Source organism: Thalassophryne amazonica, chromosome 7 (genome assembly GCF_902500255.1).
Source record: "Thalassophryne amazonica chromosome 7, fThaAma1.1, whole genome shotgun sequence".
NCBI classification, from domain to species: Eukaryota; Metazoa; Chordata; class Actinopteri; order Batrachoidiformes; family Batrachoididae; genus Thalassophryne; species Thalassophryne amazonica.
Genome location: NC_047109.1, coordinates 90,891,797 through 90,908,152, shown reverse-complemented (window position 1 = coordinate 90,908,152; position 16,356 = coordinate 90,891,797). Strand labels below are relative to the sequence as shown.

Genomic DNA, 16,356 nt, shown 5'->3' with positions numbered 1-16,356 from the left:
AAAACAAATGAACGAATGGGAGGAAACTGGAGTCAACGTCTGTGACTGAACTGTAAGAAATTGCCTAAAGGAAATGGGATTTACATACAGAAAAGCTAAACAAAAGCCATCATTAACACCTAAACAGAAAAAAACAAGGTTATAATGGGCTAAGGAAAAGCTATCGTGGACTGTGGATGACTGGATGAAAGTCATATTCAGTGATGAATCTCGAATCTGCATTGGGCAAGGTGATGATGCTGGAACTTTTGTTTGGTGCCGTTCCAATGAGATTTATAAAGATGACTGCCTGAAGAGAACATGTAAATTTCCACAGTCATTGATGATATGGGGCTGCATGTCAGGTAAAGGCACTGGGAGATGGCTGTCATTACATCATCAATAATTGCACAAGTTTATGTTGATATTTTGGACACTTTTCTTATCCTATCAATTGAAAGGATGTTTGGGGATGATGAAATCATTTTTCAAGATGATAATGCATCTTGCCATAGAGCAAAAACTGTGAAAACATTCCTTGCAAAAAGACACATAGGGTCAATGTCATGGCCTGCAAATAGTCCAGATCTTAATCCAATTGAAAATCTTTGGTGGAAGTTGAAGAAAATGGTCCATGACAAGGCTCCAACCTGCAAAGCTGATCTGGCAACAGCAATCAGAGAAAGTTGGAGCCAGATTGATGAAGAGTACTGTCTGTCACTCATTAAGTCCATGCCTCAGAGACTGCAAGCTGTTATAAAAGCCAGAGGTGGTGCAACAAAATACTAGTGATGTGTTGGAGTGTTCTTTTGTTTTTCATGATTCCATAATTTTTTCCTCAGAATTGAGTAATTCCATAATTTTTTTCCCTCTGCTTGGTCTAAAAAAGTAACCGTTACTGACTGCCACAATTTTTTTTCCTGATTTTTTATAGTTTCTTAAAGCCAGAATGTTGCCATTTGAAATGACTTTAGTTTTGTGTCATGTCTGTGATCTGCTTTTTTTCTACAAAATTAAACAACTGAATGAACATCCTCCGAGGCCGGTGATTCCATAATTTTTGCCAGGGTTGTAAAAGCAGTCCATTTACCATTTTACCATATAATCACGGGTACACTGAAATCAAAAGTCTATAATTGTATAGAGTTCCGCTGTGACATATTTGGTGAACAAGGTGTGTTAAGCTCAGATTAGATCAAAAGGGAAAATCAAAATCAAGAGTTGGTAAAACAAGTTACTGCATTTTAACACCACGTCTGTGCCAAAAGGTAAAATAAACACACAAAACCTGCAGCTGTGAGAATCCAAAGTGAACCTCCCTTTTTATTGAGCAGAAGTGACAGTTTGGAACCATGCATTGCTTGGTTTGTTTAAATTAATACTTAAAATAATACTGCTTTTAGTCTATAATACACTATTCTACACATGGGCAACAAGAGATGAACATGACATTTACAGAATTTTACAGCATTCCTGTGAGCTACTTGACACCATGTGTGTTTGCTACACGTTGCGGCACAATCCGAGACACACAAGCTCGTCTCCAACACTTCTGCTTTACTTCTAATAGAGTTTGTAAACTACACGCACAGTCTTAAGGTGCAGAGTCATATCCGGTCGGGGGGGGTCCGCTGGTGTGGCTTCATGTAGCTTTAACCGTTTGTTGATGTTTGCACAGAATGGCTGTGCTTCCATCACAGTGACAGTTTGTGATTGAATCAGATAATATGGAAATTATTTATTCAATTTTTTTTTTTTGTGAAAACCGTTCAAAATGAACTAAAAGCTGATTGAGTGCACAAAAAAAAAAATAGCTGCATTAAAAAAACGTGCACTGGGACTCATTGAATGGCTTCTGAAAGATGTTAAAACAGACATTTGTCTGCATTAAAATTTTACTTGACTAAAATGGCATTTTTCCAGTGATGCTAGTTAGGCTACATATTAGGCTTGGCCTGTTGTAATTCTCTCTACCACATATCGATCGACCCTTAATGCATTACGTCTTCAACATCCATGTATTCATGTATGTTAGTTTTTCCATGTATTTTTAACGCTGACTCCATCAGTTACAGCACCATCAGAAGTACGGCAGACTGTAAATCTCATCAAAATTATTCTAATAATAATAATAATAATACGGCAGTGGCTCTGAGTGGACTATATGTGGTAGGGAGAATTGGTATATTTTGCCAAGGTGTGGAGCATAATGACACGAGGCCTAATTAGGCAGCAGGTTACAAATCTAAATCTGCCTTCATATCAAGCTGCTTGATCCGAGAGAGAATGTGAAAGCAAGGAGAAATGATACAAGGACAAATAAAACAAAAACCAAAACAAAAATCACAGCTCCTGAATAATGCACAACAGACTGAACATTTTCTCCACGTATATGTCCCTGAACACATCTTAATAAATAAAGGCACTGAGACGTACAGCTCATTGTGTGGTTACCGAACATTCGCTCACCAGTAACATTGCACTTTGCTCCAGATATACTCTTCACTGCGTGATGTGAAGCTGCATCAATGCTAAAGAAAAAAATAAAGTTTGCAAGATGTTAATGTGAAAATATCACCAGACCAGCATTCTCCACAGTTGTCTTTATGAATTTTTTGTTTGTTTTTGCTCAGATAAAACCCTGATTATCCTGTAAAATTTACCAAAGCATCAGATGCCCATCTGTCATGAATATGTGGCCTTAAAAAACTTGTGCTACTCTTTAGTTGCTGGTTAAAACTGTTTAGATGTCAGAGTGGTTTCATCAGTGTCAAAAATTTCACATTCCGACGATGCCCAGCGATTCCATCCAGTGCAGTCTTATTTGAGCTCTTTCTGCAGCAAGGCGAGTAGAAAGAAAAACTACCACAGCACAGAAGAAAGCCGGCTCTGTCCTGCACGCCTTTCAGCCTTTTGCATTCCTGAAAAGCTGCAGTTTGCATGTGTTGTCATGTAAAAAAAAAAAAGATTGATTCAGCCTCACGAATCCAGCGAAGCAAAGCGTAGTGGTTTGAATGTAGAGCTGCTCTTCTGTACGTACGTATGCAACCGAAATCGCTCACTCGATGAAACACTTTAGTGAAACAAAGCGCATCATGAGGTCAATGCGACGCCAAACCGCAGTGGTGTGGGTTGACAGGTTGGATGCGCGCTTTTGAGGGGTGGGTGGAATTTTTTTCCAACATGTCATTAACGTCCGATGAGATCTTGATCCAGCTCACACCTGCATCTCTGAGCCACTGGACAAGCCCAGAACCCCGGCCTCCTCTGCGGTCATGCCATTCTTCAGCGTCCTCCTCACTGTGCAGCCAGAGAAAGAATGACAGTGTTTCAGGACAGTATCTCCCTCAACAAGTTTAAGTAATAAGTCTAGTAATTAACACAGCTCACGTGATTTCCGGTTGACGCGGGATCGTCTCCTCTCTCGAGGTTGCGTCCGCTGGCTGGGTACCTGAGTTGCTGACCTAACAATTCTCTCCATGATCTCATCGGCTGTATCGTCTGTGCAGTTCACTGGGTCGCCATTTGCCGTGCACCATGGAGGAACACGCCCTGAGACATAAAGCCAGAAAGGGTAAGGAAATAAAGTGGAAATGCTTTAATAAAACTGGCACAGCTGTGGTGACCAAAGGAAAAAAGTAGTACGCTGCAACCACATCGCAGTATGCTGTGACAACACTGCAGTAACATGCTGTGTCCCACAGGGGTCAGTGCTTGGGCCTATCCCATTTTTAATCTATCTACTCTCACTTGGTCATATCATCAGACAACACAATATGAATTTCCATTTTTACACTGACAACACCCAGTAACACCTCAAAACACAACCCAGCCTCACCAATACCATCTCTACCTTAAACACCTGCCTGGAAGACATCCGCTCCTGGATGAGCAACAACTACCTCCAGCTCAACAGCAACAAGACAGGCAATCCTGATCGGCACCCCCAAACAGTTTGCCAAGGCGGCGAATGTTAGTCCCTCCCTTGATGGTCAACTCATACCTCTCTTCTCTTTTGTCACCAATCTTGGTGTTAAGCTTGACTCCACGCTCATTCCAAGCCCATATCAAACATATCTCCAAGACTTCCGTTTCTCACCTCAAAAATATTTACAGACTGAAGCCTTCACTTTCATCTGATGACACCAAAAAACTGGTCCATTCAACCTATTGAGATATCCCAAAATCCCTTGCGCGCCAGAGTCACTGTAGTCTAAATAACAGAAACCACATGACAATTGCAAATGGACATTATACTACCAAAATATAAATATAACTTTTTATGCTTTTCATCACATTAATAAGAGACTGCATGCATGTTAGTCCCTTCGGCTGCTCCCTTGTTTGCACTCACGGTCACCATAGCAAATCCAAGGTGGATCTGCATGTTGAATTGGCATGGGTTTTACACCGGATGCCCTTCCTGACGCAACTCCACATTACATGGAGAAATGTGGCAGGGGTGGGACTTGAACCTGGAACCTTTCACACTAAAACCAAGTACATTAACCACTTAGCCACCACCCCCTAAGAGACTGCGTGCATGAAACCATGAAAACTTGCTGAAACAAATAATCCGTATCTGCGTTTAACCTGCGTGGAATTTAATAAAACTCAAAACCGAATTTTAGACATTTTATATAAGTCTGGAACAAACAGTGCTGTAAAGGATGACAAGATGTTAAAGAGCAAACTTCACTTTCCCCCAGAGCAACACGAACAGGATGCGATCACAGCTCACAGCAATTTCCACTGAAAATAACGGAGAAACAACCTCTCGCATGTTTCCATAAAACAAACACAATAACAACATCTAAAAACCCAGATAATATATTCATGAGAGTTCTAGGCACAATATACAAAGAGTTTTATGTTGCGATGTTATATTTTACTGATTTTATCATTTTTATTTTACTTATTTAGCTTTTATCAGTCTTTTACCTGTGAAGTGCTTCGAGATTCATCTCAGCAGACAAAAAGCGCTATCTAAGCTTAAACTATTATTAAAAATTTGAACAGCTCTCACCGACAACACTGTCAAATTTTCTCATATTTGCACATCTGAATCTAAAGTGACAAACGTGCACGTGCAGGCCCTGCGCTGACTAGCTTGTTTGATAAACTCAATTTGATGTGGATGCACAGTCCTGAACTGTCCACCAGGTGCCAGTGTTCAGCTGGTGGTGGACTGATCTGGTGCATCAGTTAAAAATGGTCATTCTCTGTTCTTTCAACACTAAAAACAGTAAATAATGCAGCGGTTCAAAGGAGAATGAGTAAAGAACTAATCACTCTGCCCTAACATCATGTACCTCTCGTGCTGCTGGCCCTGGTGCGTGCGCGGAGGCCAGGCACCGTGGATGAGCTGCTGTCGCTGCACGGCGAGCTGCTCTTCAGTACAGCCTTCATGTTCTCATGTTCGGCTGCATCTTCAGCATTCTGGATACCCTGAGGTTGACTCCCCTGTGTGTCTGATGAAGCGCCACCAAATTTACCACTCTGTCAAAAGAAAACCTCAAAAGGATTACCGAACAGTTTGTTTTTTTCCCCCCTTTGATTTGTTTGTTTTTTCCATTAGAAGATTGAGAAAATCAGGGTCATGCACCTTTAGCATCCACCAATAATTAGCAGCATCTCATCAATTGTATGCCTAAAAATAAGAATGATTAGTTGTTTTAAAGAATCACGAGCTCCATGGGCACGCTGGAACATTCTGTTGACACAAAGCCTGTTAGTCTCCAAACAATCCCATGCACAAGTTCACACACAGCCTACCTCATCATCATCCTCATCCTCACTCTATAGGTGGGAAAAATTAAAATAGGTGTTACAGTTACAGATGAGTATTCCTGACATAAAAAAACAAAACTTCAAATTAAACCTCTTTAGGCCTGACAGAAGTCAAAATTCATGTTTATGACAATACACTAATGTGTAAAGAGTAAGAAAATTGACAAATGTAATAACATTTGCAAATGTAAAATACACACTGCAGAATTACACAATTACTAAATTTGAACCAAAATTGTAGTTCCTCTTCAGCAGCCGCCCAAGTTTGTTCAAAATGGTTTAATACAACCTGTCAAGAATTTACTGTTGCTTATTGATTAGTGGAACGACCCGCCCACTAAGAGGCAAAAGGAACATTTCTCAAAGTAGAGCATTGCGCTCGCAGAGCGCAAAGCTCCGCTAACATAATTTTACAATTCCACAAATTTTTACTTTGGAAAATATTTTCAAGGTCAAAGTCCTGGTCAAAGTGGGTTTTCATAAGCTAAAATATAATACAAAATATAGATCAAAACAGCTTTTCAATGTTTAAATCAATTATCTGCTAAATCTGCAATACGGATCAAACTTGGTCTGTTCAGTGAGAGTGCCAGTCTGCACCTCATTGTCACAAATGAGAGTGATTGAGGTGCTTTTGATTTAGATATAATGAAAAATGTACATCAAATGGGCTTTTCAATATGAAATTCAAATGTCCACAAAATCCACAATCCGAATCAGATCCGGATCAAACTTTGTCAGGCGATACTGAGTGTCAGTCTGCACCTCACTTTCAAATATGAATGTGATTGGGGCACGTTTGATTAAGATATAATGTAAAAAAAATACATTAAATGGGGTCTTCAATGTTAAATGTAAATGGCCACAAAATCTGTAATCTGGATCAGGCGATAAAGGTTACCATTGAACATTCATGCAATGTAAAAGATAGGGATTTTTCCAAGATTTTTCCTGACAATGCCCTTGGACCTATGACCTTGAAATTCTAATCAGTTCTTGTCTATCAGGATATGAATCTTCAGTAAAAATTTCATAATGATACATGAAAAATTGTGAGCTCCAGGCTGTTCACAAACAAACAGGGGTGAAAATATAACCTTCTCCAACTTTGTTGGCAATTATTTGTCACCTTCAGAAACAACAAAAGCATTAACACTTCAAAATATAAATAAAATATGAACTTCTTCCTTGTTGTCTTTTATAATTCCAGTTGGAATTTAAAGTTGGTGCCAAAAAACTAAGTTCATCTTCAAAACTGTAGAAGAGTGAGTGACACGGCAAGTTTTCCATATAACAGCATGTTATTCCTCCTTCATAGACGCCCAAAGGTTTGAATTTTCACACACTGATTGAATCAGGATCCCTTTGGCAAAAAAAGGTACAAATTATTGGTTGAGCTAATAGGATTAATAAATGGAATATTTTGACTGTATTGAGTGCTTGGTCTGCAAACTAAAGGACAAACAATGTTGACGTCGATGTCCACTGGATTCTATGACATGTGACATATGTTACCCCGTAACATGATAACTAAGCATGACACATGGTGCAAACTAGTCCCTTTTAAGAGTATTAGCTCAACCAATAATTTACCAAAATTGGAGCAACTTTAACTTTTGACCCCTGTACAACTGAAATTAACCTTTGTCACTATTCTTGCTGTTTTTACCCCATAACATTTAGTCACAGTTAGTCCAAACTATACCTTTTTGGAGTAATTATGATCAGACAAATAATGTGGTATAGTTTTCAATATGACTGGAGCATCTTTTAATTTTGACCCCTGTGTGATTCTTCTGTTGACCCCTATCTGGCTGCCTACTGAAAATTCAAGTGGCCAATTGGTTTTTCAAACGAGGAATGTCTAAGGAGTATTTGTGTTGAATTTGGTGCTTCTATCACCATTTGCAGGATTCCTCTGTAAATATTCTCTTATCTGCTGCACTATGTCATGAATTAAAGACTGAGCCAGTGTTTAGGGATCGTTCTTATTGTCGCGTGGGACAGATGTGAAGATAAAGACATGGACAATTTGAAGTCCACTTACGTCCGTGATCATTTTCCCTCTGGTCTTATTCCTCTCTCGGTGGTTAGCCCTCTTCTGTTTCTGCTGCAGTACGCGCTCTCTGGTTGTGCGATACTCCAGAGCAAATTCACTGAGGATCTTACTGAAGCGATGGATGCTGACCTCACGTATCGCGTACATGGGATGTCCCAGGAACAGAAGAAAGGCGTGAAACCTGCAAGAGAAACATCACAACGTTGGACTGAGATTCTTTTGTGGTGCTTTGAAGGATGGGTACCAAAACCTGCTATAAAATGGGCCCCGCAGCTTCTTTGGACCCTGGACCCGGTTTCATGCGTGAAGCACTGTAATGTCACAGATTACCCGTGGAGACTTTTGGTCCTGCACATGTAAGTTCTACAGGTCTAGCAAAATACAGGGCTGTGAAAACTCCACGGATCCGCGGATTCATCATTGTGTGTGTGTGTGTTGTACTCTTTAATCGGGATTGTTACTGAGTTTTTTTTTACGACATCATGCAAGTTTTATAAGTCCGCGGACACTGATCTGTGTGTTACAGATACATATCACTTTCCTCGGATCCGCGGAGTTTCGAGGAGAATAAATGCCACTCAAAGCCTGGCTGCTACGACAGTTGTCGTAAAGCAGGACTGGTTGGTTGCTGCGGTGACACTGTGTGGCTCCTGTGCGAAGCTTAGCTAAACGTAGCATGTGGACATCGCAAACTTTTACAACTTTCAAGTTTTTAAACGAAGAATTTTGCAGCATGTCTGTGTCACGGAGCGACATTAGACAAAGCGAAGACGGTCTGAAAAAGTCTGATCACGACAAGAATCCGTGGAATTGTCGCTGGCTTCATGAACACACCTGAAAGATTAACGGGAAAGGGAACTGGTAAGAATTTTTTTTCTCTCTCTGGAAAATAAACATTGTGCTGCTCGAACAGGATTTCAGAAAAGATTATGTGCCTTTTTTTCTTTCATTAATTTAGACTTTCATTGAAAAAAAAAGACTGTGACTTTGAATGAATTTAGGCTACATGAATTTATGCAACAATGTAAATTAGTTTTTATTAATGCTGACTTTTTTCATGAGTTGATTTACAGGAATTTACACAAGAATGTGTGGATTTTTTACTATAAGGTATGTTATTGATATTTTACCCTGATTTTCAAAATATTCTACAAGCTTTAGCTGTGGTTTTTGACATAGTTTAACAGTCTTTTCAGTCTTCTTGAATTTCATGTAGTTTAATTATTCTGAGTTAATACATAATTTGGTTTACAATTAAAAGGAAAATCATTCCAGGTCCTACTTCCACGTCGTATTCTGTTATTTCAACATGATCATTGATGGAATGGTTGAATCTAGGATCATTTAAATATGCACTAATTTTGAGATTTGTTCTTCCAGGAGATGTTGAAAATGTATCAGAAGAAGAAAATTTAATTTGGATTCTGGGGCCCCACAAGGCCCTAGACCCTGGCTCCTGGGGGGCTGCTCCCCCCAGCCCCCCTGGAATTTTCCTCGGATTTCACAATATTCATTTCACAGCCCTGAAAATAAATAAATAAATAAAAATCAAGAAGGCGTACAGCATGTACTCCCAATCGCAGGCTTGAACCAAGTCAGGAGCACAGGTAGTAGGGGCTTTGTGATGACAGTAAGATGTGTCACAGGTGATCTGCTTCAGAAGTACTACACAAGTACACCACACTTATTTGTGCCAAGACAGAAGTACATCTCACTTTCTACGCCTATGTGTGGCATGCACACAGCGCACACGACAAGTGGAAAGACTCTGGTGGTAGTGGGCATCCTATTATATGCACTTCTGGCTTGCGTCACACTAGTCAGGAGTGACTGGCATGTGCTAACCACCTGCGTCACAAGGGTGGCGCACAGTCCCGGCTTAAGGAGGTGGTCATTTGCAAGTCATGCACTCTACAAGCGCTGCACACGCACTGATCCCATGCATCAGACACACACGGTTAGCAAGACAGACGTGCAGCCTGTACTCTTTCACAAACTTCCCCCAGACTCCTGCGGCACGGCTGCCATCTACCACTCCCTGCGACGTATCAAACACACATGCAGCTGGTTGTGACTGAGACCTAAAGCATTGCTAATTCTTAATTTGATTATTTTTTCCTCCAAAACGTCCCAGACCGATAAGCAGTACCGCTAGGAGTAGTAGTGTCGTTACGATACCATCCCTCTAGGTGCTTCACAAAATAACCACCGACTAGAAGGGAACTTATCTGAGTGTATATGCTGAGTAAGGGCCAAAACACCATCTCCCCTATGTTTGATCATTTCTGTAAAGTTTCCTATGTGAAAGTGCCATTACTATTTCCAAATGAGGCTAAAACTGGTAAGAAGAATGGGTACATCTTACATGATTAACACACACACACACACACACACACACACACACACACACACACACACACACACACACACACACACACACACACACACACAGAGTTCTATAAATTAATTACTCTATGTGGCGTCGATCGATTCAGTCCAAAATGGAACCACTTTGTCCTCGACTAACACACGACCCTTCCACCAGGTTTAATCCACAATATCTCCAAGCTGAGTTCAACAGTTATGAGCTTGACTCTGACCTTCCACATTCACCCAAGGTCAAAGTGACCAGTGTTATATGACTTCATATTAGTATTTGATGTTTTCTGCAAATGTCAAGTACTTTGTTCTTCACTGACTGTCAGTCCACCAATTTTAATCCCAACTGGATCAAAACACGAGTTATTTTGTTCAAACGCGGACAGACACCCAGAGCCAAAAACAGCACGACAGCTGCACATGGGCGTAATTCTTGAGTAATCCTGCTAACAAATAAGATATGAGTGAAAACACACTCCTTGGCAACACAAAGGCAGAAAATGATAGCAAAGCAGGAATAAACATAATGAGGGAAACGTGTGACATCAGGGAAAATGTGCTCATATTTTGTGTTGATGTATTGATAGCGGACAGCGATCCCTTCAGTTTGTATTTCAATGATGAAAGGTGTCCTGGGAATTACTGGATTTGTGGAGCGTGCAACGATTGTGATTTATTATGATTTCTTCAAATCTTACAGTTCTTGGAAATACTGAGTCGACCATTTTTTGTACGGACTGACAGGGCGCAAAGCGGTGGGACACTAAACAAAAACAGATTTTTCAACCGCAGCGTGAGGTCACCTGACGTTTGGCTGAACTCACCTGTTGATTATTCTTCGATGTACAATCTTCAGAATAATAATTCTCTCGGCGCAGTCTTTTAAGAAGTCCAACATTTTCTGTTTCAACGCTGATTTCATCTCGTGCTTTGCAATGACCTTCAGGTGATCCCATGAGGCTTTGCACCTCCGTTCCATCTGGGCCAGATCGTCTTGAAGATGGTCAAAGTCCACCTGATAAGGAGATCACAGGACTCATTGCACATAGTCACACAAACCAACATCAAACGGTGCCGGTTTGTTTGTTTGTGTTTTTCCTCACCTTTGTCAAGCGGGTGATGGCTCCGATCTCAGAGTAGAGGTCGGTGCTGTCTGGAAATTTCTCCACCACAATGGAGCAGGCGTGGTGCAGCAGGGACTGCTTGTGGACCGTGTCTTTCACCTCTGGGACCTTCTCCAAGTAGCTCAGCTGGAAGCCCTTCACCTGGAGACGCAAACATCGTGTTCAGAACCCGGAATGGAAACGGCTGTCGGACATTCACATTTAAGAACTCCTCATTTAGGAGCAAATTACCATGCGTTTGCTTTTTTGACAAAGTCGGACTCAAAGGGTTTGCTAGAGCACACGGGGCATTCATTAGACTGATTATCAAAACCCACAACTGCAGGCTGAAGAATTTGTTTTATTCTCACCGCAGCAAAAACCAGAACAGATTCTGAATAACAATCCAACCACAATGTGTGTTATTCTCCAGCCAAATTTTAAACTGGCGGCTCCAAAACACACCGTGAATGTGTTTGTTTATGGGAACAACTTGTTTTAATGAAAACTTCTGCTTCAGAAAAACAAAATCTCAGAGACTCGCTGAAAGAAAAACACACCATCTTTTCGTTTTTTCTTGTCAGACAGAACCAGGTTCAGCCTCAAATTTTTCATATATATATTTTTTTTCTTTACATACAGTAGGAGAGCGTCCGGTGCCAACGATGGTGCAGCACGTCAGTGCACAGAGCGTTCACCGCTATCTCTGTCAGATAAACAAGCTGGCAGCACAAACAGAACATTTCCTCTCCCCCACGTGTGATTCGCTGTGACTCACATTGGTGCCATTAAGGAAGTTGCCGATGGCCAACAGCGTGGTCAAGATGTAGCGGAGCGTCTTGTTCTTCTCTAACTGGTCCATCCCTTCCTTCAAATCCTGAAGAGGTTCTGCCACTTCCTGAAAAAAAGCATAAAACCGCAGTCAAGAAGCTTCTTTACACTCGTCGGAAAACGTTAATGTCTTACGTTTTTTGTCTGCCTTTAATCTTTGAAGAAAAACAAAGTAGTAATACATCTCACGCCATTAAGGGAGCGTATTTTAACACGTTCTCTCAGCAGGTCTGGAATTGAACTTGAACACCAGTAAAAGTTACTCAGTCCTCGTCCAGGATCAACTGGATCCGGGTCTGGACTCAGAGTGCAGGTTCTTTTCCAGTAATGATTTGACCATCCAGAGATGTTTTGACTTCTAATCTCTCTGTTGTAACAATGTGTATGCACCCCCCCAACACACACACACACACACACACACACACACACACACACACACACACACACACACACACACACACACACACACACACACACAGAAACTCAGAAAAGAAGAAAGTGTGAATGTGCACATCTCATGTCTACTTCAAATCCATCAGAATTTTATGTGCATAATTTTCAGTAGATGATTTTTTTTTTGGAGGGAGGTGATGGTCAAGTAGTTAAAGTAGTGGGCTTGTGACCAGAAGGTCCTCAGATGAAATCCCTGTCAGACCGGAAACTTACTGGACCCGTGGGCAAGGTCGTTTAACCCCAACGTGCTCCTGGTATGACGCTACGATGGCATTTTAGTTAAAGCTGCAGCCTCAAGAATCACAGAACCGACCAATCTGGATCAAATATCTCCAGAAAAACCAACAGAATTTAATATGCAAATAGCTCATTAGCGGCTGGTGCACAACTGTGTACTGTATGTTAGCTGTGTGCACATCCTTACAGGGACTGACTTTTGTACATGCACAGATTTTAAGCCTTGAACCTGTGTGCAGTTGTGAGGTACAGACCTGTTAAATAATTTATTTTTTTAATAGGGTTTGACCACAGCTTTAGGGCATTACAGTGGCACAGGCTGTTAGTACATTTGCTTCTCAACCAGAAGGTCTCTAGTTCAAAGCCGTGTTTCAGGAAGGGCATCTGGCGATATGCAGATATAGAATCCGATGACTGGGACTGTGAGCAAAACAGAATCTAATTTAAATTTAATTTAGGGTTTCTGCCACTGTTTGTGCAGCATTCAAGAGGAATTTGAAATTTTGGACCTCTGATGAAGAAGAAGGAAAAAAAAAAAAACAAAAAAAAAAAAATCAAGAAAACACCACCAGAATTCAAATTTCCTGCTTGGAAATGTTTCTCAGTGCAAACGTTCTCATTTTACATCATCCTCCAAATGATGTGATATTAAAGTAATTACTTAAAGAAAACATACTATGGAGTGATGGTCTAGTGGTTAAGGCATTGGGCTTGAGACCAGAGGCTCCTCGGTTCAAATCCCAGCCTGACCGGAAAAGCACTAAGGGCCCTTGGGTAAGGTCCTTTATCCCCTAGTTGCTCCTGGTGTGTAGTGAGTGCCTTGTATGGCAGCACCCTGACATTAAACAATAAATATTAAAATAAATGAATAAAACAAAATCTTTATTGTGTTGATGGAATAAATATTAGAAAATGAGCATTTTTAACTCCTTGGTTTCTTCAATTATGCATGTGTGTTATCCTGACATGCCCAGCTCTTGCACCATACGGAAGATTCAGACGGCTTTCGGTGGCTTTTCAGTCGTGTGACTATCCGAGAAATTGTGGACGAGGTGAGCATGTCACAACATGTCCTGTGAGGCTTCATCACGGAGGCGCTGTTGCTGCGCCATCAGCTTCATGCAGAAGAATTTCGCTGCAACTCTTTTCATGGCAAAATCTTCTGTCACAGTGGAATGTGCCGAAAAAGTGCTGATGTCCACCTCTTCTGCAATTTCTCGGATAGTCACACGATGGTCCCACATCACCACAACGTTCACTTTGGAAATGATCCGGTCGTTTCAGCGTGTTGATGCCGATCGGAGCGCGGCGCACCCTCCACTGTTGTGCGGACGTCTTTAAACCGGGTGTACCGCTCCTTAATCTGTGTGATGCCCAGAGGATCAGCACCGAAAGCCGTCTGAATAATCTGAATGGTTTCCACCTGACTGTGGCCCAGTTTCTGGCAAAATTTGATGAAGTTGCACTGCTCCAGTTGTTCCGCCATTTCCTTGCAAAGAAAAAATGACGAGCGACTCCACCCATCCTCACACAAAGGCTGCTTACAAGCAAATGATGCCATCGACAGGCGTGAAAAATATTACGCATGCACACGAAGGTTCAAGGTTGGCTCATGCAAGCACACGTGATTCAAATCCATCAGGTTTTTGAAAAAATAAAAAGGTCCGATACTTTTCTAACAAACCTCGTATAGTGCAGCAGATAACAGAATATTTACAGAGGAGTCCTTCAAATCTGGAAAGAAGCACCAAAGTTGGCACAAATACTCCTTAGACATTACTCTTTTGAAAAAACTGAGTAGTCACTTGAATTTTCAGTAGGCGGCCAGGTAGGGGTCAATTGAAGAATTACACAGGGGTCAAAATTTTAAAATGATTCAATCATATTGAAAGCTATACCACATTATTTGTCTGATCACAATGATACCAAAAAGGTATAGTTTGGAGTATCTATGACTGAGTGTTATAGTGTTATGGGGTAAAAACAGCAAGAATGGTAACAAAGGTCAGCATTAGTTTGTACGAGGTCTGTTAGAAAAGTATCCGACCTTTTTATTTTTAGCAAAAACCATATGGATTTGAATCACGTGTGATTGCATCAGCCAAGCTTGAACCTTCGTGCGCATGCGTGAGTTTTTTCACGCCTGTCGGTTGCGTCATTCGCCTGTGAGCAGGCTTTGTGTGAGCAACCGACAGGCGTGAAAAAACACGCATGCGCACGAAGGTTCAAGCTTGGCTGATGCAATCACACGATTCAAATCCATATGGTTTTTGCAAAAAATAAAAAGGTCGGATACTTTTTTAACAGACCTCGTACAGTGGTCAGATGTTAAAGTTGCTCTAAATATTGTAAAATGTGATGCAAATTATTGGTTGAGTTAATAGGGTTTTAAAAAGGTGGCATGCTTAGTTATGTTACAGGGTAACATATGTCACATGTCATAGAATCCAATGGATGTTGACATTGCTCTACCTTTTACTTTGCAGACCAAGCATTCAACACAGTCAAAACTATTTCATCTATTAATCCTATTAGTTCAACCAATAATTTGCACCACTTTTTACCAAAATTGGAGCAACTTTTAACCCCTGTACAAACTGAAACTGACCTTTGTCACCATTCTTGTTGTTTTTACCCCATAACTCCATAACATTCAGTCATAGATAGTCCAAACTATACGTTTTTGGTATCGTTGTGATCAGACAAATAATGTGGTATAGCTTTCAATATGATTGAAGCATTTTTCAATTTTGACACCTGTGTAATTCTTCAATTGACCCCTACCTGGCCGCCTACTGAAAATTCAGGTGGCTACTCAGTTTTTTCAAAAGAGTAATGTCTAAAGAGTATTTGTGCCAACTTTGGTGCTTCTTTCCAGAAATGAACATTTGTTACAGTTATCTGCTCCACTGTGATGTGTCTCCACTTGAGAAATCTGGCCCTGGACTTCAGGTGTTTATTAAGAATTGGACACTTTTGACTTCTACTTGATATACTAAATAACTGGAGGGCGAAAAAAGAAACTTATGCACCTTACAAGTGTCTGCCAAACTGCCTGAAATGATAAAGATTGAAATATTCATCTGGATCTCGTGTGCAGAACCACACGTGTAAACACTGCTGACAGATACAGTAACTGACTAACTGTGACGTGTTTATTCTGTTATGGAAGTAAACGTTTTGGACCGACCTTCTCGATGACCTCGTAGTCCATCTTGAAGGCCCACAGTTGCAGGCGGGCTGACAGCTCCGTGATGGAGGAGAGCGTGAGCAGGAACTGCTCGGCGCTTCCGAGTGGGATGTCGGGATTGAGCAGCTGAGCCTCCTGGATTCTCTGCTTCTCCTCTTCTGTGGGGATCATCGTCAGGATTTTCTACAAAAGGAAATAGTTTTGTTTTTGTTTTTTTGATAGCACTTCAAGTCAGCAGATCAAAAGTTTTCAATGCCTGTGTGATATTTTAGCATAAACGTCAGGGGGAAAAAAAAGAAAAAAGAAAATCATACAACAGGAAGCAAAACGACTAC

The 16,356-nt window shown here is 41.0% G+C and overlaps 1 protein-coding gene across 3 annotated transcripts in view; it reads right to left on the bottom strand.

Moving 5' to 3' along the window:
• Window positions 1-1,268: 1,268 nt before the first annotated feature.
• Window positions 1,269-16,356, bottom strand: part of fhod3b (formin homology 2 domain containing 3b) — a 281,393-nt gene continuing 266,305 nt past the window's right edge. For all 3 annotated transcript variants that reach the window (XM_034175031.1, XM_034175029.1, XM_034175030.1), the window contains 8 exons: window positions 16,022-16,204; window positions 12,089-12,208; window positions 11,311-11,472; window positions 11,032-11,222; window positions 7,817-8,009; window positions 5,292-5,478; window positions 3,370-3,531; window positions 1,269-3,279 (listed from right to left, as the gene is read on the bottom strand). In XM_034175031.1, coding sequence (XP_034030922.1) covers window positions 3,197-3,279; window positions 3,370-3,531; window positions 5,292-5,478; window positions 7,817-8,009; window positions 11,032-11,222; window positions 11,311-11,472; window positions 12,089-12,208; window positions 16,022-16,204 — 1,281 coding nt within the window. In that variant the 3' untranslated portion in view covers window positions 1,269-3,196. The remainder of the gene's footprint in view (window positions 3,280-3,369; window positions 3,532-5,291; window positions 5,479-7,816; window positions 8,010-11,031; window positions 11,223-11,310; window positions 11,473-12,088; window positions 12,209-16,021; window positions 16,205-16,356) is intronic.